General features: G+C 37.9%; 1 protein-coding gene across 1 annotated transcript in view; it reads left to right on the forward strand.

Annotated features, from left to right (window-relative positions):
* Positions 1-9,704: 9,704 nt before the first annotated feature.
* The window catches only part of LOC107596423 (potassium voltage-gated channel subfamily KQT member 1-like), a 34,767-nt gene continuing 19,341 nt past the window's right edge, over positions 9,705-25,130 (forward strand). The window contains exons 1-11 of the mRNA XM_016287158.1: positions 9,705-10,000; positions 14,912-15,002; positions 19,862-19,988; positions 20,076-20,154; positions 20,273-20,369; positions 22,155-22,295; positions 22,431-22,541; positions 22,628-22,723; positions 22,832-22,933; positions 24,040-24,187; positions 24,301-24,327. Of these exons, the coding sequence (XP_016142644.1) occupies positions 9,705-10,000; positions 14,912-15,002; positions 19,862-19,988; positions 20,076-20,154; positions 20,273-20,369; positions 22,155-22,295; positions 22,431-22,541; positions 22,628-22,723; positions 22,832-22,933; positions 24,040-24,187; positions 24,301-24,327 (1,315 nt within the window). The remainder of the gene's footprint in view (positions 10,001-14,911; positions 15,003-19,861; positions 19,989-20,075; positions 20,155-20,272; positions 20,370-22,154; positions 22,296-22,430; positions 22,542-22,627; positions 22,724-22,831; positions 22,934-24,039; positions 24,188-24,300; positions 24,328-25,130) is intronic.

Raw genomic sequence — 25,130 nt, forward strand, 5'->3', positions numbered from 1 at the left:
AAAGTAACCAACGATACTTTTACAGTGAGTCTAAACATAGTATCTTTGAGATAGAAAAATCAATGGAACCAAATACTGGAAACCATTTAGACCAAGCCTAAAAATGGACTAAAGCATAGCAACACAAATAATACACATGCTGTGATATCGCACACCAAAAGTGCAGCAGGTTTATAGCAATATGAACCCATTTAGATGTTTATTTATTCATATGAACTGTTAAAGGTAACACTTTACAATAAGGTTGGGATAATGAACTAACAATAAATGTTTTTTTAGCATTTATTTATTAAGCTAGGTTAATGCTAATTTATAATTTTATGTTATTTGTCTTTCTCGTACAAATTGTCCAAAATGAAAAAAATAAGCTAAACACAGAACACTGGACAACTCAGTTTGATGTCATTGTTGAGTTCAAGAGCATTTGTCAAAATATAAGGTTTACTTCTCTGGCATATGGATAGATGTACTTTATTGATCCCTGCGGGAAATTTAGGAGCGGGGTAAAGCACACATGATATATATACTCCTATGGTAATTAAACCAGACGGAACATGCAGTGAGATACCATTACGTACAGTGAGAGATATGAATGTGCTATCCGCTAATGGTAATGGGTTCTTGCATGGGAAAGAGTGACCTTGTTCAATGTCATTACGCCTTACTAGGAGTAATGTGTGGGGAAGCATGTGAGGAGGAAACAGCGTTGTACAGCCTAATGGTAGCAGGCAGGAAGGATTCCCAATAGTGCTTCTTAGAGCAGAGTGCTGGAACAAGCCGACGGCTAAAGGTGCTTCAAGATAGCGGACTGTGGAGAGGGTATGAAGAATTCTTCTTTATGAACTCCAATTTTGTCATCATCCTCTTCTCCATCACTTCCTCACATGAGTCTGGGGCAAAGTATCTAACCTTCCTCACAGTTTGTTCAGAGGAAAACTAAGTGCAAATTCATGTTTCCTCCTTTGCAGATTAGTTTACATGTTGTCATAACAGACATAATCCAAAGTAGCTCTTAATTGTTATGCATCACATGTTGTTTATTTTGAATTTCCTGAGGCATAAACAAAACAAAGGCTACATTTGCATGGATCTGGTGATTGATCACCTCTCTGGAATAATTCCGTCCCCAACCACATGAGACGTGATGTTTCATTTGTCGACCCATAAGTCACTTTGTGCCATTGCACGACGGAGCCTGTGACCGACTGTGTAGCGTGAGCCGAGAGCCGTACCCCTGATCTGTCTGAGACTGGCATATTCAGCAGAGTCGCTGTAGTTCTGTGCTGATCCCATTAGTTTAACAGCATGGAATAAAAAGTGTCTTGGAGGGAAAGAGTGACTCACCAAACTATCCTTTCCTCTCCTCAACCATTACTGCGTGATGTCACAAAATGGTGAACTCTTCCATTTCTTAGCTCTTGGGAGGTGAAGCGCCCCGGTCGCCCTGTCAACATAAATGTGTTCTGGTATGTATGTGTGTGAAACACCACCAAAGGAGCACTTACTCATAAAGTAACCAACGATACTTTTACAGTGAGTCTAAACATAGTATCTTTGAGATAGAAAAATCAATGGAACCAAATACTGGAAACCATTTAGACCAAGCCTAAAAATGGACTAAAGCATAGCAACACAAATAATACACATGCTGTGATATCGCACACCAAAAGTGCAGCAGGTTTATAGCAATATGAACCCATTTAGATGTTTATTTATTCATATGAACTGTTAAAGGTAACACTTTACAATAAGGTTGGGATAATGAACTAACAATAAATGTTTTTTTAGCATTTATTTATTAAGCTAGGTTAATGCTAATTTATAAATACACTAGTAATTATTGGTCAAATTAATTATTCATATTTGTTCATAATACTATTATTCATTATTAATATTGATATATGTGTATATATATATATATATATATATATATATATATATATATATATATATATATAGGTTTACTTCTCTGGCATATGGATAGATGTACTTTATTGATCCCTGCGGGAAATTTAGGAGCGGGGTAAAGCACACATGATATATATACTCCTATGGTAATTAAACAAGACGGAACATGCAGTGAGATACCATTACGTACAGTGAGAGATATGAATGTGCTATCCGCTAATGGTAATGGGTTCTTGCATGGGAAAGAGTGACCTTGTTCAATGTCATTACGCCTTACTAGGAGTAATGTGTGGGGAAGCATGTGAGGAGGAAACAGCGTTGTACAGCCTAATGGTAGCAGGCAGGAAGGATTCCCAGTAGTGCTTCTTAGAGCAGAGTGCTGGAACAAGCCGACGGCTAAAGGTGCTTCAAGATAGCGGACTGTGGAGAGGGTATGAAGAATTCTTCTTTATGAACTCCAATTTTGTCATCATCCTCTTCTCCATTACTTCCTCACATGAGTCTGGGGCAAAGTATCTAACCTTCCTCACAGTTTGTTCAGAGGAAAACTAAGTGCAAATTCATGTTTCCTCCTTTGCAGATTAGTTTACATGTTGTCATAACAAGTACAATTAATTTATATTCACTGAATTTATTAATCTACATTAATGCTAATTTATAAATGCACTATTGTTCATTGTTCATATTAATTATTCATATTTGTTCATAATAGTATTGTTCATTTTTAATATCAATTATTCATATTTATTTATAAAACATGTCAAACTTAATTTGTACAATATAAAATATGCATTATTATACAGTATATTAATTTGTTAATTTTAATTCATATTAATCCAGATTATATATATAGAGACAAATTAATATACATATTAATATTAAACGTTACATTAATCATGATTAGTTCAACTGTTAAGATTTAAGGCCCTTGCACACTGAGTCCGAAATTTTTCTTTTTTTTTTCGTATTCGTCATCCTTTCCTATCAAAATGCTTGCTATGGATGCGAAAACATAGAAAATCAAACCTTATCCGAATTTTTTTATGACGGACGAAACTTTCAGAGGCAGTGTGTAAACATGATTGACACAACATGAGGTTGTATTTATTTTTAACGTGCCAAAATTTTGGACGATAATTTTGGACTGAGTGTGCAAAGACTTTAAGTTTAAAACTATTGTTCATCATTTCATGCTATTAGATATTACATTAACTACTGTCAGTAAAACGTCTTCTAAAGTGTTACTTTTTTTTAGGTAAATGTTATAACATTTTAAAAACATTTTACTGCTAGAGGTACTAAACACTGTCTGTAATGGATTCACAGAAAATTACTCATTTGCATTACTTTTTTTTATTGAATTTCTCGCAGTGGTCTGAGACACTGCAACTTCTTTCCAGACACTCACTTGTCACCATCTTTTCTGCTTTTTTTCCCCTGATGTACACTTTCTTCGAACACGGTGACTTGCCGGTAAAAGAGCGTTTATAAGCCATTAGTCTGGATGTATATTGCCTCGACAACATTTGAGAGGTGAGGAGAGGTGAAAGCACTTACACTCCACGAGGAGATAGACAAGCAAGGGCGCGCTCAAGAGCTATTCTGTTCCAATTCATCTCAGGTGCAAAAAAACTTGAACCACATTAGTATTCCTGATGTCAGCAGTGAATCCTCTCTTTTCAATCAGTACCTGTTCAAGGTTTTGTACAGCTTCACGGACTGCCCCAGGGACTTCATCCCTGACATCTTTGACATGAAATGCATTGAAGATCAATGATTTTAGGCATAAAAGGCAGACGCCATTGAATTCCCATGCAAATATACTTGTTCTTCCCAGGACAGGAGATCTGCTGGTAACCCACCAGCTCGATCAAAGATACTCTTGGGCATTCATCAGTTATAATAAAACCTCTTTATCTCATGAAGACACTCAACATTCACTTCCAGCCCATTCCAGTTGTTTAAATCCAGCACTGTGGATAAAAATATCCAGTGATTTTTTTTCTTCTTCTCACTTCACTGAGCAGGAGCTCAACGCAGCCCCGCTTTACCTTAGACTCCCGCAGAACATCCACACACACCCACGCTTATAAAGTCGTGCAACGCGAGGGGTTTAATCCCTCAGGGTGTGATGGAGTGAAGCGAGGTAACTGCGCTTGAGGATTGGCAATGGTTAATTTCGTGTTTCTGAGAATCGACAGAGTCTACTGAGTTTGAGAGAAGCACTTTTCTAGGCAATGCATAAAAAATGTTATCAAAAGCCTCTCCAGCTATAATGAATTTGAGCTCTGCAGGGCTCAATCAATAGGCACCCCAATAGGTGCTTTATGATACAGTTCATTGTATAGTTGGTGCTCAAAAGCATTGCATTAAATCCACCATATAAAGAAAGTGTTCATGACATTTCACCAGCCAGCTCTTTTCTTCAGCAGGGAGTCATAGGTAGCACTAGCATCTGCTCCAAACATCAAAACAAACCACATAAAAGAAAAAAAATAGTCATTCTTCCCTGTGTCACAAGCAAAATGGATCATTACAGATCCATATTCTGCCATTTAGATCCAATACCTCTGTTTACCTCTATTAGAGGGCTCTGTGGAGGATCCAAGTAGCAGATGGGTCTAATTAAAGCTTACAGCCTGCGTTGAAGTCGAAGGGACTTGCATCACCATTCTAGCTACAATTACTGATGTTCTGTCCTTGGGGTCAAAATGTAGGTCAGGATAAGTACCAACAAAAAGTTCAGAATGTAACAAATTGGTGAAAAAGCTTCTGCTGCTGAGAGGCGTTGAGACAATTTGTGCTATGGTCTGAGCTGAGAATGTCTGAGAAGAAGGTTGTGATGGCAAGGCTTGTGAAGCAATTTCTTCACAGCGAGGTGCATGCCATGTTTGACTAATAACATTATAGGTGGCTTGATTTTTCACAATGCTGATACACTGTCTGTAATGGATTCACAGAAAATTACTCATTTGCATTACTTTTTTTTATTGAATTTCTCGCAGTGGTCTGAGACACTCTGCAACTTCTTTCCAGACACTCACTTGTCACCATCTTTTCTGCTTTTTTTCCCCTGATGTACACTTTCTTCGAACACGGTGACTTGCCGGTAAAAGAGCGTTTATAAGCCATTAGTCTGGATGTATATTGCCTCGACAACATTTGAGAGGTGAGGAGAGGTGAAAGCACTTACACTCCACGAGGAGATAGACAAGCAAGGGCGCGCTCAAGAGCTATTCTGTTCCAATTCATCTCAGGTGCAAAAAAACTTGAACCACATTAGTATTCCTGATGTCAGCAGTGAATCCTCTCTTTTCAATCAGTACCTGTTCAAGGTTTTGTACAGCTTCACGGACTGCCCCAGGGACTTCATCCCTGACATCTTTGACATGAAATGCATTGAAGATCAATGATTTTAGGCATAAAAGGCAGACGCCATTGAATTCCCATGCAAATATACTTGTTCTTCCCAGGACAGGAGATCTGCTGGTAACCCACCAGCTCGATCAAAGATACTCTTGGGCATTCATCAGTTATAATAAAACCTCTTTATCTCATGAAGACACTCAACATTCACTTCCAGCCCATTCCAGTTGTTTAAATCCAGCACTGTGGATAAAAATATCCAGTGATTTTTTTTCTTCTTCTCACTTCACTGAGCAGGAGCTCAACGCAGCCCCGCTTTACCTTAGACTCCCGCAGAACATCCACACACACCCACGCTTATAAAGTCGTGCAACGCGAGGGGTTTAATCCCTCAGGGTGTGATGGAGTGAAGCGAGGTAACTGCGCTTGAGGATTGGCAATGGTTAATTTCGTGTTTCTGAGAATCGACAGAGTCTACTGAGTTTGAGAGAAGCACTTTTCTAGGCAATGCATAAAAAATGTTATCAAAAGCCTCTCCAGCTATAATGAATTTGAGCTCTGCAGGGCTCAATCAATAGGCACCCCAATAGGTGCTTTATGATACAGTTCATTGTATAGTTGGTGCTCAAAAGCATTGCATTAAATCCACCATATAAAGAAAGTGTTCATGACATTTCACCAGCCAGCTCTTTTCTTCAGCAGGGAGTCATAGGTAGCACTAGCATCTGCTCCAAACATCAAAACAAACCACATAAAAGAAAAAAAATAGTCATTCTTCCCTGTGTCACAAGCAAAATGGATCATTACAGATCCATATTCTGCCATTTAGATCCAATACCTCTGTTTACCTCTATTAGAGGGCTCTGTGGAGGATCCAAGTAGCAGATGGGTCTAATTAAAGCTTACAGCCTGCGTTGAAGTCGAAGGGACTTGCATCACCATTCTAGCTACAATTACTGATGTTCTGTCCTTGGGGTCAAAAAGTAGGTCAGGAAATGTTCCTACAAAAAGTTCAGAAAGTAACAAAACAGGGAAAAAGCTCCTGCTGCTGAGAGACATTGAGACCATTTGTGCTAAGGACTTCTAAGAAGAAGGTTGTGCTGGCAAGGTGCGTGAAGCGATTTCTTCACAGCAAGGAGCATACCAAGTTTGACAAATTACATTATATGTGGCTTGATTTTTCACAGTGCTGTCAAATGCAAGTCATATAAGCACTTCTAAAAATGAACAGTAACAGGTTACTCTTGCAGCATTTTGGGAATAAAGCACAAGTTGAATTAAGTTTTTTCTTTACAGAAATAAAACCATCAGGAGCCTGTAGGTATAAAGAGCATACAATATGTGAGTAACCCTTTTATTAATGTTAATTTCTTCCTATTCCATACAGAAAAAAATGTTCAGGAAGGCTGTATTTTTACATAAGGAATATAGCATTTAGGATCTACTTTGTTTCTTGCTAGATTTTTAGGCCTATGAAGGCATATGCTGTTTTCAGTGATGCCACTCTAATAATTTATTCACTTTAAGCAGCTAGGTGTCAACTCAAACAGAGCTTTATCAAGCCAGTACAGTCGGAGATCAGATGAATTGTAAGATCTGATAATGTTTTGCTGTTTTGACAAGGGAGGGAGCAGAGGTCAGTGAAAATGCTGCTCTCTGCTGTATATTGTAAGACACTGCAGCTGATTTTTTTTATAAACAAGTTCATGCCACATTCAGAATGATCTTTATTTATTAACTCTAGGGGGACTGCAAACATGAATGTGCTTAAATAAGCCAAAAGTCAATCCTTGCATCACTTTTAATACATCCAGGTAAACCTTAAAAACAATGCATCTAACGATCAGAGTCTGTATGGTGCAAGACTCAGGCTTTGGTGACTAAAAAAAGTGAGTCTATCAAGTCTAAAACTGGACTCAGATATCTCCTACACAAAAGGTATGTTTCTCAGACAAGTTTTCTCTCTTTTTTCATGGCACAACAAGAAACACCAATACAGATGATTCTCCACAGTCATTCTTTGGTAACTCTGAAAAAGCACCACAGAGATTCCTCTATCATCAACTGAAACTAAATCATAAATTTATCTGACCTTAGCAAGTCTAGCAATTGTCTGCTGTGCTGAAAGTATTTGAGGATAAGCTACACTATGTTCAGATGATCTCTACCTACATCTCACTCCGGCCTATCTTAATATCTACTTGACAACAGTATCTGTCATCACTTCACTGCCACATGACAGTATTTGAAACCTGCGTCTCAGTGAATCAATACCTTCCTGAGTTCTCAAGGTGAGGCACCGATTCAAGGTCATGCTGAATGAAACTGCACCTTCACCTTTTTGCAAACACAAATACTCCCTAACAGTTTTATTTCTTTAGACAAATAGCCTTAAACTTAGGGTTTAAGGTTTATTTTTGGTTTATGTTCAGCAGCTCTCATTTATTCCAATATAAATTTTGACTTTATACTGACAGCTGCATTGATGCATGAAGTCTGCTACTACCTGCTGTGATTTCACACCAAAGTTGTCAATCTTTTGTTTTATACTTTTTGTCCATGTCTTTCTCCATCACATTGTACATAAATCCTTTAAACTTTCTTTGGCTCATGCTGGTGTGTGGCATCATTCTCAAGCTGCATGGTAATAGTTGCGTATGAGTCCCTCAATTGTCCCCCTCTTCACCCCCTCTTAATGCATCTTTATTCCTTCTGGAGCATCAGTGAGCATTTGAACCTTCTGTGATAGTTGCATTTGAGTCTCTCAGTTGCAACTCCTCAGTGTGAAAAGATCTCAAAATCATACAGTCATTGTTGGAAAGGTTTCAAATACACAAAAATGCTGGAAAACAAAATAATTTGTGGGACCTGAAGGATTTTTCTGAAGAACAGGTAGTTTAACTGTACAGGGTAAACAAGGGACTCATGAACATCTATCATTAAATTTAAAAAAAAAACACAGCTGTGGATCATTCAGGTAAGAACACAGAATTAAGAATCAATTCTTAATAAATTCTCAATAAATTCAGCTATTATTTTATCTTATGTTAACATCTTTTTATGTGAAATATCGTATTCAGGTCAGTACTAAATAAACAATAACATGCATTTTGTATGATCCCTCTTATTTTGGTAACATTTTGCAGATTCTGAAGGGGGTGTAAACTTTTGACCTCAACTGTACTTTGGAATATTATGTTTGCTATTGGTTTTGTTTAAAAATGTTACTATTTACTAAAAATGTATATGTTTATACATTTATATATATATATATATATATATATATATATATTTATTTGAAACAAAAATCCATGATTTACATTTGTTGGCAATGGCATGTGGCTATGTGCTTCCTGGTACGTCACTCACTGTTGAGTTATGAGTATTTATGCATGTAGTTTCATGCAGACACAGTCAAGTGCTGCTGCTGATGCCGTTATGCTGCCTGCCTGCTGTCCTGCCAGCTGCACTTCGTGAAAGTCTCTTCTCAGTAGCAGCATGACCTCTCCCCCTCACAGCACAGCGACAGAGCCTTCATGGACTATTGGACCTGCAGAACTGGAGATGAGCGAAGCTCTGCACATGCGAAATGACAGCGTGTGGTTCGGCGGGAGTCCCTCGGCGTCCGCGGAGCCGGCAGTGATCACTCAACGCCAGGCATCTCACCTCCATCCCCGCATGTCCGTGTACAGCGCCACCCGTCCCACTCTCTCTAGATCCTACTTTCAAGGACGTGTATATAATTTTTTGGAGAGACCATCGGGTTGGAAATGCTTTGTGTATAAAATAATTTGTGGGACCTGAAGGATTTTTCTGAAGAACAGGTAGTTTAACTGTACAGGGTAAACAAGGGACTCATGAACATCTATCATTAAATTTAAAAAAAAAACACAGCTGTGGATCATTCAGGTAAGAACACAGAATTAAGAATCAATTCTTAATAAATTCTCAATAAATTCAGCTATTATTTTATCTTATGTTAACATCTTTTTATGTGAAATATCTTATTCAGGTCAGTACTAAATAAACAATAACATGCATTTTGTATGATCCCTCTTATTTTGGTAACATTTTGCAGATTCTGAAGGGGGTGTAAACTTTTGACCTCAACTGTACTTTGGAATATTATGTTTGCTATTGGTTTTGTTTAAAAATGTTACTATTTACTAAAAATGTATATGTTTATACATTTATATATATATATATATATATATATATATATATTTATTTGAAACAAAAATCCATGATTTACATTTGTTGGCAATGGCATGTGGCTATGTGCTTCCTGGTACGTCACTCACTGTTGAGTTATGAGTATTTATGCATGTAGTTTCATGCAGACACAGTCAAGTGCTGCTGCTGATGCCGTTATGCTGCCTGCCTGCTGTCCTGCCAGCTGCACTTCGTGAAAGTCTCTTCTCAGTAGCAGCATGACCTCTCCCCCTCACAGCACAGCGACAGAGCCTTCATGGACTATTGGACCTGCAGAACTGGAGATGAGCGAAGCTCTGCACATGCGAAATGACAGCGTGTGGTTCGGCGGGAGTCCCTCGGCGTCCGCGGAGCCGGCAGTGATCACTCAACGCCAGGCATCTCACCTCCATCCCCGCATGTCCGTGTACAGCGCCACCCGTCCCACTCTCTCTAGATCCTACTTTCAAGGACGTGTATATAATTTTTTGGAGAGACCATCGGGTTGGAAATGCTTTGTGTATCATTTTACAGTGTGAGTATTTAACTCTGATTGCTTTAAAGAATGAGAAATAGTCTACAACATCAACATGTTTTCCTATTCAGAAATATATATATATATATATATATATATATATATATATTAAATGGTTTATTGTTGCAAGAGGTACTGCTTTTATTAATGTTTTATGCAAGATGATTGTTCAAGGTCACTTTTCATTCTGCATAAAATAATTTTCCCTTTAGTGCAGCCTTTCAGCATACAGAAATTAAGTTATCTTCCAAAACAATGAATAATTAATTAATTTATTGCAATTTATGTAATTTAGCCTATTATTACTACATAGAACTCACTGATGTTTTTTTTCTGCGAAGGTTTTAAACATTAAACAAATGTTGTATTAAGTAATAAACTGGAAAAATGGAAATAAAATGGAAATAAACCATTTTATTTAAAGGGGTCATATGATGCGATTTCAGTTTTTCCTTTTCTCTTTGGAGTGTTACAAGCTCTTGGTGCATAAAGAAGATCTGTAAAGTTGCAAAGACTAAAGTCTCAAATCCAAAGAGATATTCTTTATAAAAGTTAATAGTCACCCACGCCTACCTAAAATGGCTCGTTCTAACACGCCCCCACATGTCTACGTCACGATGTGGGAAGATTTGCATAACACCGCCCAAATGTTCACGCAAAGAAAGAAGGCGTAACTTTTATTCTCGCTGTAGTATTGTTGTTGCCGCCGCCGCCATGTCGTAAAGGCGCTGTGTGTTTCATTGTGAAAGCAAAACTACTTTGTTTGGTCTTCCAAAAGAGAAAGATATCTGCTTCCTCATGCCTGGAGCTGATCCGTGCTGGTCGCTGAGGAAATACATCAACTTCGCGCTGCGGATCGCTGGATCGGCTTTCACCGTGGACGAAGCGGAGTCCAGCCCGGGGTCGTCACAAGTGGTTGCCGCAAGACTCATTCTAGGCCGCCGTGTGTGAGGCTGTGTTTCATTGTGAAAGCGAAACTACATTGTTTGGTCTTCGAAAAGAGGACACGACTAGAAATCAGTGGTTAAGTTGTATTTACAACACTGTTCCAGAACAGTTCAACCCAAATATTCCGATGTGTCCAGCGCATTTTATGGAGGACTGTTTCCTGATCGTGGTACAGTAGACTACAATGCTGGCTGTTCTGACTCACAGACTGTAAGTAAGTTTTTTATATTTAAAGAATTTGCCACTGATGATTCAAATGTGAGTTTTGAGCAGTGTAGAGCAGCGCTTATTGTTTGTAATTTCTCCGATCACAAATGTAGACATGGTTTTATGTTTACGCGGCGCGATGCAATGCAACGCGTCAAAAGACAGTATAAGTCATTGTAATCCGTAATTATGTCCCCACTGGATGCAACAAATGCCTCTTTTATAATGGGTTTGAATGTTTTTGTCTCGTCGCTCCGGCCGGGACACACCATCACAGTATGGTAAGGGACATAACATTTCCGACACACGCTTGAGGTATTCGGCCAATCATAACGCACTGGATAGTTGCCAATCACAGCACACCTTGCATTTCAGACCGATGAGCTTTGTAAAAATCTACACGTTTCAGAAAGGTGGGGCAAAGAGGAGAAACAATAATGTACAGTATGTGGAAAATAATGTGTTTTTTTAACCTTAAACCGCATAAACACATTTCATTACACCAAATACACAAAATAATGTTCTTTTTAGCAACATCATATGACCCCTTTAAACTCAAAACATGCATCAATCTAACTAACCTACACTGCTTGTTGGTTTGATTTTAAAAAGTCAGAAAATGCAGAAAGAATTGTGGTGCAGTAGCCTGTGCACAGAAAAAGCATTTAAAAAGCTGTTATGTCCTTATCCCAATCCTCTTGCTAAGCCTTGCGTTTCTATCTTCACTACACTTACTAAAAAAGTAAAAGCAGAAAGTGAAAAAAAAAGAGATTATACTGTAATATAGAAGCTGCTTTGAAATGCATTATTTGATATTCTGTAAATTGCAAGAATTTTGGAATAGTAAGTAAACAAAAAATATTGCAATCGCTGACAGTGTCTAGTACTTGATCTAAGATCATCTTTACAGTGTAATGAATAACCTAAAAGGATGCTTTGCAGCAGAATGTAGTTGTTTTGTAATTCTCAAAATGACTGGACTCATTGGACCTTTCATGGTATCTCTAGCAGGAGAGGAGGTGATAGCGGGTGGCTAAACTTGGCTACAGAGGTGACTCCGTTCAGCAGGGGCCCTGTGGGTTTGGTAACCCTGTGACTCAGTGGTGTTGGGCAGAGATGCCAGGAGAACATGGGAAACTGACTGTGAGGGTGTCAGATGCGGCATCGTCCTGCAGAAACGGTGTTAACGGCTTCGCTAATCGTGGCTCGTTTTTGACTGATACTTGGTTTAATGCATTTGTAAGAATGATGAGCAGGAGGCCGAGGGTTGGAGGTTAGTCTTTAATTAACTGGTGGCTTGTCATGTAGCACATGCGTTTTATTCAAAGTGATTTATGGCATACTAATGTTGTGATGGTCCCTATAGAGCTAATTGAGGTTAATTGCATCGCTTAAGGGCACAACTGGGCTCTCTGGGCTCCTCAGTGCATAATTCATCCCCACCTGTTGCATTACTAGCCCAGGGCCTTGAGCTGTAGTCGACCACTTGACCACACTGTTAGCTGCAGCAGGAAATCTCGCCTGAATACGGAAGCGTTCTTGTTCCGTACTTCTTGTGAGTGTAGGCAGAAGGCTATGTTAGCCAAGAATGTGCACAAGCTTATCACTGCTTCAAAGCCTGCAAAGCCATGGGGGAACAAAAGGCACTTATCAAAGTGTGACCCTTGTTTGTGTACATGTGCACATGCTGTTGGAAAAACTAGTAATTGTGTGCCGTACATTATTATTGTTATCTGCCCAGCAGTATATGTGAGTGAAATGTCCCTCGATGTCATGCAGTCTTTACTAAGCACAACAGAGAAATGTAGAAGAAAGGTAGAAACAACTGATTTAATCACCCTATAGACTTCAGGTCTATCTATTTATTTCAAGAATGTCATTATCTATCTATCTATCTATCTATCTATCTATCTATCTATCTATCTATCTATCTATCTATCTATCTATCTATCTATCTATCTATCTATCTATCTATCTATCTATCTATCTATCTATCTATCTATCTATCTATCTATCTATCTATCTATCTATCTATCTATCTATCTATCTATCTATCTATCTATCTATCTATCTATCTGTCTGTCTGTCTGTCTGTCTGTCTGTCTGCCTGCCTGCCTGTCTGCCTGTCTGTCTGTCTTCCTGTCTTGTGTAACTATTTCTGTATCTATCTATCTGTCTTGTCTGTCTTCCTGTCTGTGTAACTATTTCTGTATCTATCTGTTTGTCTGTATGCGTAACTATCTGTCTGTCTATCTATCTATCTATCTATCTATCTATCTATCTATCTATCTATCTATCTATCTATCTATCTATCTCTGTCTGTCTGTCTGTCTGTCTGTCTGTCTGTCTGTCTGTCTGTCTGTCTGTGAACAGCTTGATTTGAGAGTGGCAGTCTTTAGCGCAGTTTGCACACACATCGATATATTCTGTCTGTTGCATTGTTTCCCCAGTCTTTCCTCTTCACTTGGTTAAATACTACAAATTCAGTGGCTTCTGCAGGTATGAATTGTTAAAATAGCCTGCTGCATATTTGATTCTGTTTAGCTCCACTCATCAAAATACTATTTCTCATTGCTCTGATTATTTTCTATTGATTTTACCTCTAATTGCTGTAAGCAACACAATCGTTTGCTGTGTTTATCATCCCTGCCTTGGATAGGTAGATCAATTATTTGTTGCATTGCACTGTAGCCTGCGGCATGTTTATTGACATGTAACTTCTCTCACAGACTGCATGCGGCAGGTTCAAGGTCATTCAGCAATAATGATCACATAATCAGATAGATATTTGTCAGGCAGCCATCTTACCCCAAGGTTATGATTGTATGTTTACTTACATTTCTGGCCCCATCCCTCTAAATTTGTGATGACAGGCAACAGCTGGGCACTGTTTGTCTGTGGCAGCTGGGTTTCATACCTCTTGGTGTTTCATTTGTATTGTTAATGCAGTCAGACTGATGAATTATTGAGCTGATAGAGCTGTTGTAATGGGTTAAGCATCACTCCAAAAAACAAACACTGAGAAATAGCATTTACAAATTAACAAAGCATGTACTGGATATTGTGCTGTTGCTGTGTATCGGATTAGATTAACATACATTTTTAATTACACGATTAAATTTGTTCCTAATTAATCAATAACATCTTTATGTACCAAAAAACTGTTTTGAGCTCTCCTTCATATGCTGTTAGACTGATTACTTATTACGTTTAAAGCACATGAGAAATTATGTTGTTTGTAGGATTTGTTCTATCAGATTAATCACATAGCTGTCTGTGAGCAAACTCTCTTTCTCACTTGTCTCAGGAGTTACAACAAAGCCTTTGCTTGGTTTAGACTGAGAGCACACGATGACCTTGCCATGATGTGTTAAACCTACAGTACTGTTACAGGGGCTTAGAAATCAATCTGTACCCTTTACAACACATGCAATATTGTTTTTTCTCTCTCTCAAAAAAAATCTGATTTCTTAGAATAGAGTAATTTAGTCAGTGAATATGAGAAAAGATACATTTCCTAAACGGATATGTTCAGGCTGATTTCAGCAAACAAAAATGTGTTTGATTATTTCTCTGAACATTCAAAATGTCCAGTTATTTTTCAAATGTTTAAAAAAATATTTTTTTGGTTATGGGAACATTCCATTTATCATTTTGCAAACATTATATGTAATGTTTACTTTTGAATGTCCTCTGAAAAGTTTTATTATTATTATTATAAATTATAAAATGACATATCTTACTTTCTCTCTACAGATTCCTTATTGTGCTTTCTTGCCTGATCCTCAGTGTGCTGTCCACTATTGATGAGTATCAAACACTGGCAAATAAAACACTCTTCTGGTTGGTGAGTCTCAATGCTTTAAACATACAGTGTGTTAAATATTGTTAAATGAATCTAAATCATTTTGCTGCCTAATAAAATATAATACCTGGTGACCTTGGATTACTGATGTCCCAGTTTCTTGAACTGTAAACAGGCAGCATACATAGAAAACAGGTATAATGCATAGAGATCATTAACTAATCTGGACATATGGCATTGGGATCTGGACCTTGGACCCAAAAGCAGCTATTGTTTTAGAATATGGTATTGATAATGTTTACATTTGAATGCAGCTCATTGATTAGCTTGTTCTCCAGAATGTCTGCTGCCATCGGCCCTGTCCAGCAGAGGGCAGCAGTTCATCACTTTTCATGTCATTTGATGCAGTAGATTTACATTTTTGGTTACCCCCTCTTGAAACTAGAACGAATTTTGCCCCCATCTAATTTAGGAAAAGGAAACACTCATGTAATTTATAGTAAGGGACAATTCTCCCAAAATTGTAAACTGTCATCATTTACTTATTATTATTTTATTTTTTTTATCTGTGGAACACAAGAACGATAGATGGGAAGATTGTAATTGTCAAGCTCCAAAAGGCTAAAAATATAATAAACTATCTGTGCCCTATATTCCAGGTCTTCTGAAGTCATATGTTGTGAGGAAAAGTTGTTATTTACTAATAATTATTTTCTCTGCCTTCAAAACTGGCCAGTCAACACAATTAGAAGGAGAAAGGGAATATGAAATTGGGTACAAGGCATATTTAAATGTGCAAAAGTGAATACAATTTGACACTTTTCATTTTGAGAACCACCGCCTTGATGAATTTAAGGCCTGGTAATGCTCTCAGCATTGTAACTGACACCGCAAAGTCTATATCAGAGAAGCAGCTCAGTTCACAGAAGATGAAGGTGTTCTGTTGTCTAGAATGGCAGCTTGAGCTGGCACTCTTAAATCATTTCACTGTTTACTTTGTTTAACAATCCATCCGTTTCTGCTAAGCATTAATTGCTTCAGGCCTTGTTAGCGCATCTGAGGCTTTGTTTTGATCAATATTCAGATCACAGTCTGTCAAGTAATTATTGTGCTTGTCGAAGCATTTCCTCCCGACAGAGGCTGTTAAATATGAACATAATCAATACCAGATTAAAAAACAATAGCTATCTTTTGTGTCAAAGGTCCGGAGCCTCAATGCCATATGTCTAGATTAGTCAATATTCCCCAGCATGCAATATGCCTGTTTGCAAGCTAACGCTGCCTGTTTACAGGTCGAAGAACAGAGACAAAAGAGAATCAATTGTCTTATGCTGGCAGAAAAAGGAGAAAGGGAGGGATAGAGATTATAACTAGTGACTGCATGTCAGAGGTCAATCCGACCACCGGCTAATGGGATTAAATCTATGCGTTGTGTTCATTAGCTGATGCCTCGCATCACAAATTAAATCCACAATCTAGGGCTTGATGGAGAAAAGGCCCTTTTGGATTAGCTATCTGGCTACAGCAGCTTTGAGCTTAACCAAGCTTACAACAGGTGTTGTCTATTGTGTGTTAAGGGTAACTATCAAAAATAGCATACTTTTAGCACAGGTGGATACTACAGTAACTTGAGGGAGAAGGGTGTTCTCACAGGAAGTAGAACCCTTTTTTAAGGGCTGAAACCTTCATTTAGACCCAACCACCATGTCATCCCTACCCCCCACCCAGTTCACACCCTATTTTAATGAGGCACGGCCCTCTACATTGCGTCTCACAGCTGTTGAGGCAAACAAAAGCAGACGTGTCCCTTTCTACATCTTTTCATGATGTTCAAACTGCTCGCTAAGCCACGGTCAAAAGTTCTTTACAACACTATGTTTATGGGTCACAGACATATAAGAGTATCCATGATTAAGAAAGTAAAAAGTAAAATAAAATAAAATAAATATTCCAAGTTCTTTGAAATGTAGTCTTTTTATTCATATTGTGAAACACATGAGTGTACATGTTGATTTGTTAAAAAAAAAAAAAAAACAAAAGTTCTTTTGTCACACATGACATGAGGGTAAGTAAATGATACCACAATTTTCATTTTTTTGTTGAACTCTCCCAATAAAAGCTCATTAATTCCAAACTAATTCCTTTAAAGTCTACATAATGCCACACCAGTAGTTTATTTACTTTGTGTCTTTCTTTTCAAGAGTGTGAAGGGTTAATTAATGCCACCGGGTATTATTTATGATCAGACTTCAAGTGTTTACTTTGGCTAGAGCATGAAAGACTAGAGCAGAAGTCACTCAATGCCAAGTCACGAGCTCATAGTAAGTCTATTTTTAATATTTAATGTAATCTTATAAGATTGAGGATAAGGGTCAGCGTGCCCTTGCTGTTATTACAGTGAACCCTTCCTCTGCTCACCCTGGCGACCGCATTCCAGCTGCGTTTTGGATGGGATATCACATTGCCATGGTAACTGAGAGAGGCCCTTGCATCTGGGGTCCTGTTTCCTCTCACCCTACACCAACCCCCACCCCCCACCCCCAAAAAAAATTGATCCCATGGCCTCTGTCGCCCACTGGCCGTCTACCCAGACCTTTCGAATGCCAGCTGGTCAGTGTGATCACAAGCCTAGATTTAATTAGATAGCAAGTACCAGCAGCATGGAGTGGGAACTACTAATCGGACATCTAATTAGAGAGTTAGAAAAGACTATTCTGAATATTTAATGCTATTTTGAAACATTTCAAAAATTAGAACTTTAAAACATAAGAGCTATAATTTTAGCTATTGGCAGTTTTAGCTGAAACAGATAATGATTTGATCGAATCAGACCTGTTCTTTTGAGGAACATAAAAGTTCTTTTGTCACACATTCTTCAGAATATCATCTTTTGTGTTCTGTGGACGAAATAAAGTCATACAGATCTGAAATGACATGAGGGTAAGTAAATGATACCACAATTTTCATTTTTTTGTTGAACTCTCCCAATAAAAGCTCATTAATTCCAAACTAATTCCTTTAAAGTCTACATAATGCCACACCAGTAGTTTATTTACTTTGTGTCTTTCTTTTCAAGAGTGTGAAGGGTTAGTTAATGCCACCGGGTATTATTTATGATCAGACTTCAAGTGTTTACTTTGGCTAGAGCATGAAAGACTAGAGCAGAAGTCACTCAATGCCAAGTCACGAGCTCATAGTAAGTCTATTTTTAATATTTAATGTAATCTTATAAGATTGAGGACAAGGGTCAGCTGGCCCTTGCTGTTATTACAGTGAACCCTTCCTCTGCTCACCCTGGCGACCGCATTCCAGCTGCGTTTTGGATGGGATATCACATTGCCATGGTAACTGAGAGAGGCCCTTGCATCTGGGGTCCTGTTTCCTCTCACCCTACACCAACCCCCACCCCCCACCCCCAAAAAAAATTGATCCCATGGCCTCTGTCGCCCACTGGCCGTCTACCCAGACCTTTCGAATGCCAGCTGGTCAGTGTGATCACAAGCCTAGATTTAATTAGATAGCAAGTACCAGCAGCATGGAGTGGGAACTACTAATCGGACATCTAATTAGAGAGTTAGAAAAGACTATTCTGAATATTTAATGCTATTTTGAAACATTTCAAAAATTAGAACTTTAAAACATAAGAGCTATAATTTTAGCTATTGGCAGTTTTAGCTGAAACAGATAATGATTTGATCGAATAAATGAATAATGAGGAGTGGAAAATGATTATTGTAACTTTCTGAAATGCTCCGAAAAATATATAACTTGCGTTTGACTTGACAAACAGTGAGTTGGCCTACTTTCAGTTGAGTTGCTTGCAGTCTCTCTCCTCTGCTGTGACCTCAGCTGCTTCAACTCACTTTTCTGCTACTGTGCGTTGTTTCACACCTCATGTTCTGTCTGTTCCCACAGGCTAGGGCTGTGCCTGCAATTTCATTTCCTTTTTGGAGGAGCTTTAGACAGGCTAGGCAAGCGAATGCTCTGGCTTTGTGCCAGCAGCCGTCCATAGGCAGCTGACCAAGCTCCTTCTTAGCCTCTTCTCAGACCCGGATCCAGCTCTCCAGACTGCTTATGTGACAGAGGGCTTCACGGCCAGCCTCATAACTCATACATGTCTGGTTCCTCGCAGCTCTCAAAGGGCCTGCGCTCAGCAGACTCTCAGCCTTCTTTTGTTTTCTCTTCTTTAAGAAGGAGCTGAGGGCAACTGCTGTTGTTGGCCATGACCATGAACCAGCCATCCTGTGTTTTCACACAGCCCTGTGTCAGTGTTAATACGCATCTGTTACACGCATCCCATGTATATTAGTATTATATGCTTTATGAATTGCAAACTATGGTCCAAATGATGCGTGACTAAATTATTTATTCAGCTATTATCTTTTATCCCATACAAACAACAAATACGATTAATTCAATGGATTCTTTGTCTGTTGAGCTGTCGTTATATATCTCAGTCATGGGATTGCAGCATTGAGTTGCAATAGGTGCACAGCACACAGTGGAGGATTTTGTTCTGGACATACAGTACCTCATAAATATTTCAAAAATACTATTCCTCATGAGGAATATCAAGATCTCCGAAGAGCTCTACAATGACAGCCATTCACATTTTCCACATAATAAAGCTGTATTGTTAAACCCATTCTCAAAGCAGACGTCTCATTGCTCAAATAAATGACCTCCCTGTACTTACAGAGTTATATTGTAGCACAGCGTTTTACATTATGTCTCTGTTGAATCAATTAGCTCTCAGTACTTACATTGTTATGTTCTAGTAAATCTCACATTAAGTCTCAGTTACAATCATTTCTCATCGTCATGAGCGAATAATATCACTAATATATGCATTTAGTGCTCTTTTGTGTAAGCATAGTGTGTCTGTCTCTTTCATTCTGCAGGAATTAGTGTTGGTAGTGTTCTTTGGTGTGGAGTATGCGGTACGTCTGTGGTCAGCTGGATGCCGGAGTAAATATGTGGGAATTCATGGCAGGCTTCACTTTGCCCGAAAGCCCATTTCTGTTATTGGTGAGTATGTAAGTAAATTTTTTTAAATGGCCTGTTGAGTTTTCTGGTTGTTGTTATCGACCTGTGCACATGTTTTTCTTGTTCTAGACCTGATTGTGGTGGTGGCCTCCATTATTGTATTGGCATTTGGCTCTAAAGGTCAGATATTTGCCACCTCTACTGTCAGGTAAGGTTACTATTATAATAGCAAGTCCAGGGTCTTGTCCCTTGTGGCACAGGATTAATGAGACTTAGATGTAACTCTTTTGCCATGTTTTAAAGCCATGGCATTATGTTGTTTACAGAGGAGTCCGCTTTCTTCAAATCCTGCGAATGCTGCATGTGGATCGACAGGGAGGAACCTGGCGGCTGCTTGGATCGGTAGTCTTCATTCATCGGCAGGTGAAGCATATATTTTGTTTTGTTTTGTTTTTCATGGAATGATGTGAAAGGTTCTTCATGGAACCATGGATGTCAGTACTGAACATATAATTTTAAGAATATTTTATGTGATGAATTTCTGTAGAGGTACTCAGCAGACCAAAGCTCATTTTCTTCAACAGCAAAAGAAAAAAATCCAATTGTCAATGTTTTTTCAAAGAGAGGAATACAGGGATGTGCAGTACGGTCAGAATTATCCCCTCACAGAGTAGTTTTTACATTTAACATGAATAGTGTTATAAATGTACCAAAAAATAAATAAATAATAATAATATAAAAATATATATATTCAATTCACAGTGTTAATTCTCGTGGAAATGTGCATTCCCAGTGTATAATTTTAAGAATATTTTATGTGATGAATTTCTGTAGAGGTACTCAGCAGACCAAAGCTCATTTTCTTCAACAGCAAAAGAAAAAAATCCAATTGTCAATGTTTTTTCAAAGAGAGGAATACAGGGATGTGCAGTACGGTCAGAATTATCCCCTCACAGAGTATTTTTTACATTTAACATGAATAGTGTTATAAATGTACCAAAAAAAAAATAATAATAATAATATAAAAATATATATATTCAATTCACAGTGTTAATTCTCGTGGAAATGTGCATTCCCAGTCTGTAAAAAGGATCCATTACCCTGATCAGTTGTCCATTAATATGCCAGTGTTTTAGGAATTAGTTACATTTTATGCTCTTAAAATGAAAAGTTCTTATTAGATTAGAACCAACAGGAGATTATCGGCACTTAAATCTGGGTTAAATATTGATTTGAATTATCTTCATTTGAACGGTTTACTGATTCATAAAATCCTGTTTACTCAATGTCAGTTATCAGTAGCTGCTTGAAAATATAATTGTAAAGAGTTTGTCTCTTGTAGATGTAAGTTAACGGCATTCTGTTGAAGGTGACATGTGCCTTGTTGTTAAAGGGGTCATATGATGCTATTTCAATTTTTCCTTTCTCTTTGGAGTGTTACAAGCTCTTGGTGCATAAAGAAGATCTGTAAAGTTGCAAAGACTAAAGTTTCAAATCCAAAGAGATATTCTTTATTAAAGTTAAGAGTCAGCCACACCTACCTAAAACGGCTCAGCATCATATGACCCCTTTAATGGTTTAAGTTAATATTTTCATAAAGTACCAAATTCAGTATCAATGTTTCCTGCACCACTTCTCAACAGCAGCGGGACTCTTTAGCGATAAACCAAAAGGAAGCATATTTTACTGTCAACGCAAGTTTGCAGTCTGAATGATATGAATGTGATATATTAAAGACAGTGTACCACTAAATAATGGCAATGAACATTTTTCTATTGAGCTGTCCTTGCAGGATCTGCCTAAAAACGAACATATGGGCTACTACACAATCAGTTTATTCTAAATCTTGGACAAATTAGCCATATTAGTGAATTGGTTTTAGTGTAGATTTTTAGTGAATAAAAACATAAAAGTGAAGCCAGAATCTGGAAACAAATAACTCTCTTGAGCTGATCATTTTAATAAATAAGTCAGAATGAATCTGCATGAAACATAACCCTATATACTGTAATTTACAGCATTAGCAAAGATGGCATTTTATAATGAAATAGGAAAGTGTTAGCTACATGAACACTATAACTGAAACACACCCAAATAAATTGGAATCAAATTGAATCTCTAGCCAGCACTAAAGCTGCAAAATATCACTGAAGAATTTTTATTTTTAACATTGTAGAGTCAGAGTGTAACAGTGTTTCCTCTTTCTAGGAACTGATCACAACTCTTTATATAGGATTCCTTGGGCTCATCTTCTCTTCCTACTTCGTGTACCTGGCAGAGAAGGATGCAGTGGATGATAGAGGTTTCACAGAGTTTAGCAGCTATGCTGATGCTCTGTGGTGGGGTGTGGTAGGTAGATCCCCACCCATACCTTTCACTGACACAATGGCTATTACATGGATAACTGAAGGCATACATCAATGAACTGGATCATGTTGAGTAATGTATGTGGCATGTCAATATCTTTTCTGTACATATGCTCAGGTGACAGTAACCACTATTGGCTATGGAGACAAGGTCCCTCAGACTTGGATAGGGAAGACCATTGCATCATGTTTCTCTGTCTTCGCCATCTCCTTTTTTGCCCTCCCTTCTGTAAGTTACAGAGATTTAATAACCAGAACAATTGTTCCTTGCACAGCAGGCCAGTGTATGAGAAGAATGATAATATTTCCCCACAGGGAATCCTAGGCTCCGGTTTTGCTCTGAAGGTGCAGCAGAAACAGAGACAAAAACATTTCAACAGGCAAATTCCTGCAGCTGCAGGTCTGATACAGGTGTGCCTTACTGTTGCCTATAGGTGTAATTATTGCTTATTATTTGTCAGTCATGAGGATGGTCAGACTTTCCAGAGTTGATCTGTTTCTTCTATTCTCATGCTGAAGGCATCCTGGAGGTGTTTTGCCTTAGAGAACCGTGATTCTGCCACCTATAAGTTATTTGTGAAAAGGAACATGAGCAGCTCAGTGTCCAGCCCTAAATTAAAGGTAGGCTACCTACCTACTTTAACATGCATGCACAGATCGAACAGACTCGCTACAGCAATTTACAAACACAAAACTTTGCATGTTATGTGAAAAGAGTAGTAGTTACTCAGAATTTTTCCATGCTTGTTTTTCTAATTAGTATTATAGTATAATTTATATAAAATTACAGTATTTGTGACCCTGGAGCACAAAAGCAGTCATAAGTAGCACGGGTATATTTGTAGCAATAGCCAACAATACTTTGTATGGGCCAAAATTATTGATTTTTCTTTTATGCCAAAAATCATTATGATATTAAGTAAAGATCATGTTCCATGAAGATATTTTGTTAATTACCTACCGTAAATATATAAAAACTTAATTTTTGATTAGTAATATGTATTAAGTGCAACGTTAAAGGTGATTTTCTCAATATTTAGATTTTTTTTGCACCCTCAGTTTCCAGCTTTTCAAATAGTTTTATCTCAGCCACATATTGTCCTAACAAACCATACATCAATGGAAAGCTTATTTATTCACCTTTCAGATGATGTATAAATCTCAATTTCAAAAAATTTATCCTTATGACTGTTTCGTGGTCCAGTGTCACATTTATTAATCTTTTGAATTAGCTTTATTTTTCATTTTTAGTTTAGTTTTCGTTTTAGTTTGTTTTATTTATTAACAATTTTGTTATGTGTTTTTTTAACAAAAATATTTATATTTCAGCTATAATTTATTGTTTTGTTTTGTTTTTTATTTCAGTTTTAACCGTTTTAGTACTTCAACTTTATTTTATTTCAGTTAGTTGCCAAAGCAACATTTTTAGTTTTAAGCTTTTGTTTGTTTATAATTTTATTTTACTTCAGCTTAATTTCAGTTGAGAAAAACTATTTTAAATGGTTTCAGTTTTTCATTGTGTGTGTGTGTGTGTGTGTGTGTGTGTGTGCTTGTTTAACTATGCTTGTGAGGGCCAGATATCCTCACTTATATGGTGAAATAATTAATTATATAATAGTCTATGTCTGGTTTTAAACTTGAGTACCATCAAAGAATAAGTAGTACCATTAAAGTTCCTCAAGTTCTTAGATTTAAAAAAAAAAAAAAAGATTTTTTTCATTGGGCAGGTGAAGATGAGGAAGAAAATTAAGAGTTATGACAGGGATGATGGATTGAGTTCTCCCACCATACCTTCCATAACCTATGACTCCTTAGATGATGGGAAGGACAGTGGACCAGATACAGTGTGCAGTATTCAACAATCAGGTATTACCAGCAATAGACTAAGATACTGCTGACCATTTCTCTCACTCTTCTGTTTTTCACCTTTCATGCTCCTGAAGCATCTATCCTCTGATATCCTTCATTGCCCCTCTCCATTCTCACAGAAGGGGCAAACACACACAGAAGATGTGGTGAGCTCCAGTTAGTGTCTATATGTGTCTGTACTCACTTGCTAACTACCATTCCCTCTATGACTGCTTGATTCTATTGCTGTTTTCAGACAAATTTATGCAGTGGGGAAAATATTTGATCCCCTGCTGATTTTGTAAGTTTGCCCACTTACAAAGAAATTAAGGGTCTGTAATTTTTATGGTAGGTTTATTTTAACAGATAGAGACAGAATACCGACCAAAAAATCCAGAAAAAACACATTATATAAAGGTTAGAGATTGATTTGCATTTCAGTGAGTGAAATAAGTATTTGATCCCCTACCAGCAAGAATTCTGGCTCCCACAGATTAGTTATGTGCCCATGTGGAACACAGATTAGTCCTGTCACTTTAAGAAGTTACTCCTAATGTCAGCTCATTAGGTGTATAAGACACCTGTCCACACAATCTGTATCTTCCATTCCAACCTCTCCCACCACCACGGGCAAGACCAAAGAGCTGTCAAAGGATGTCAGAGACAAGATTGTAGATCTGCACGAGGCTGGAATGGGCTACAAGACCATCAGCAAGAAGCATGGTGAGAAAGAGACAACTGTTGGTGTGATTATTTGGAAATGGAAGAAATGCAAAACAATTATCTATCGGGCTTGGTCTGGAGCTCTGTGCAAGATCTCGCCTCATGGGCTAAGGATGATCATGAGAAAGGTGAGGGATCAGCCCCGAACTACACGGGAGGAGCTTCTTAATGATCTTAAGGCAGTTGGGATCACAGTCACCAAGCAAAACATTGGTAACACACTACGCCGCAATGGACTGAAATCCTG

This window comes from Sinocyclocheilus grahami, unplaced genomic scaffold, assembly GCF_001515645.1.
Source record: "Sinocyclocheilus grahami isolate Dianchi unplaced genomic scaffold, SAMN03320097.WGS_v1.1 scaffold219.1, whole genome shotgun sequence".
Taxonomy (NCBI): Eukaryota; Metazoa; Chordata; class Actinopteri; order Cypriniformes; family Cyprinidae; genus Sinocyclocheilus; species Sinocyclocheilus grahami.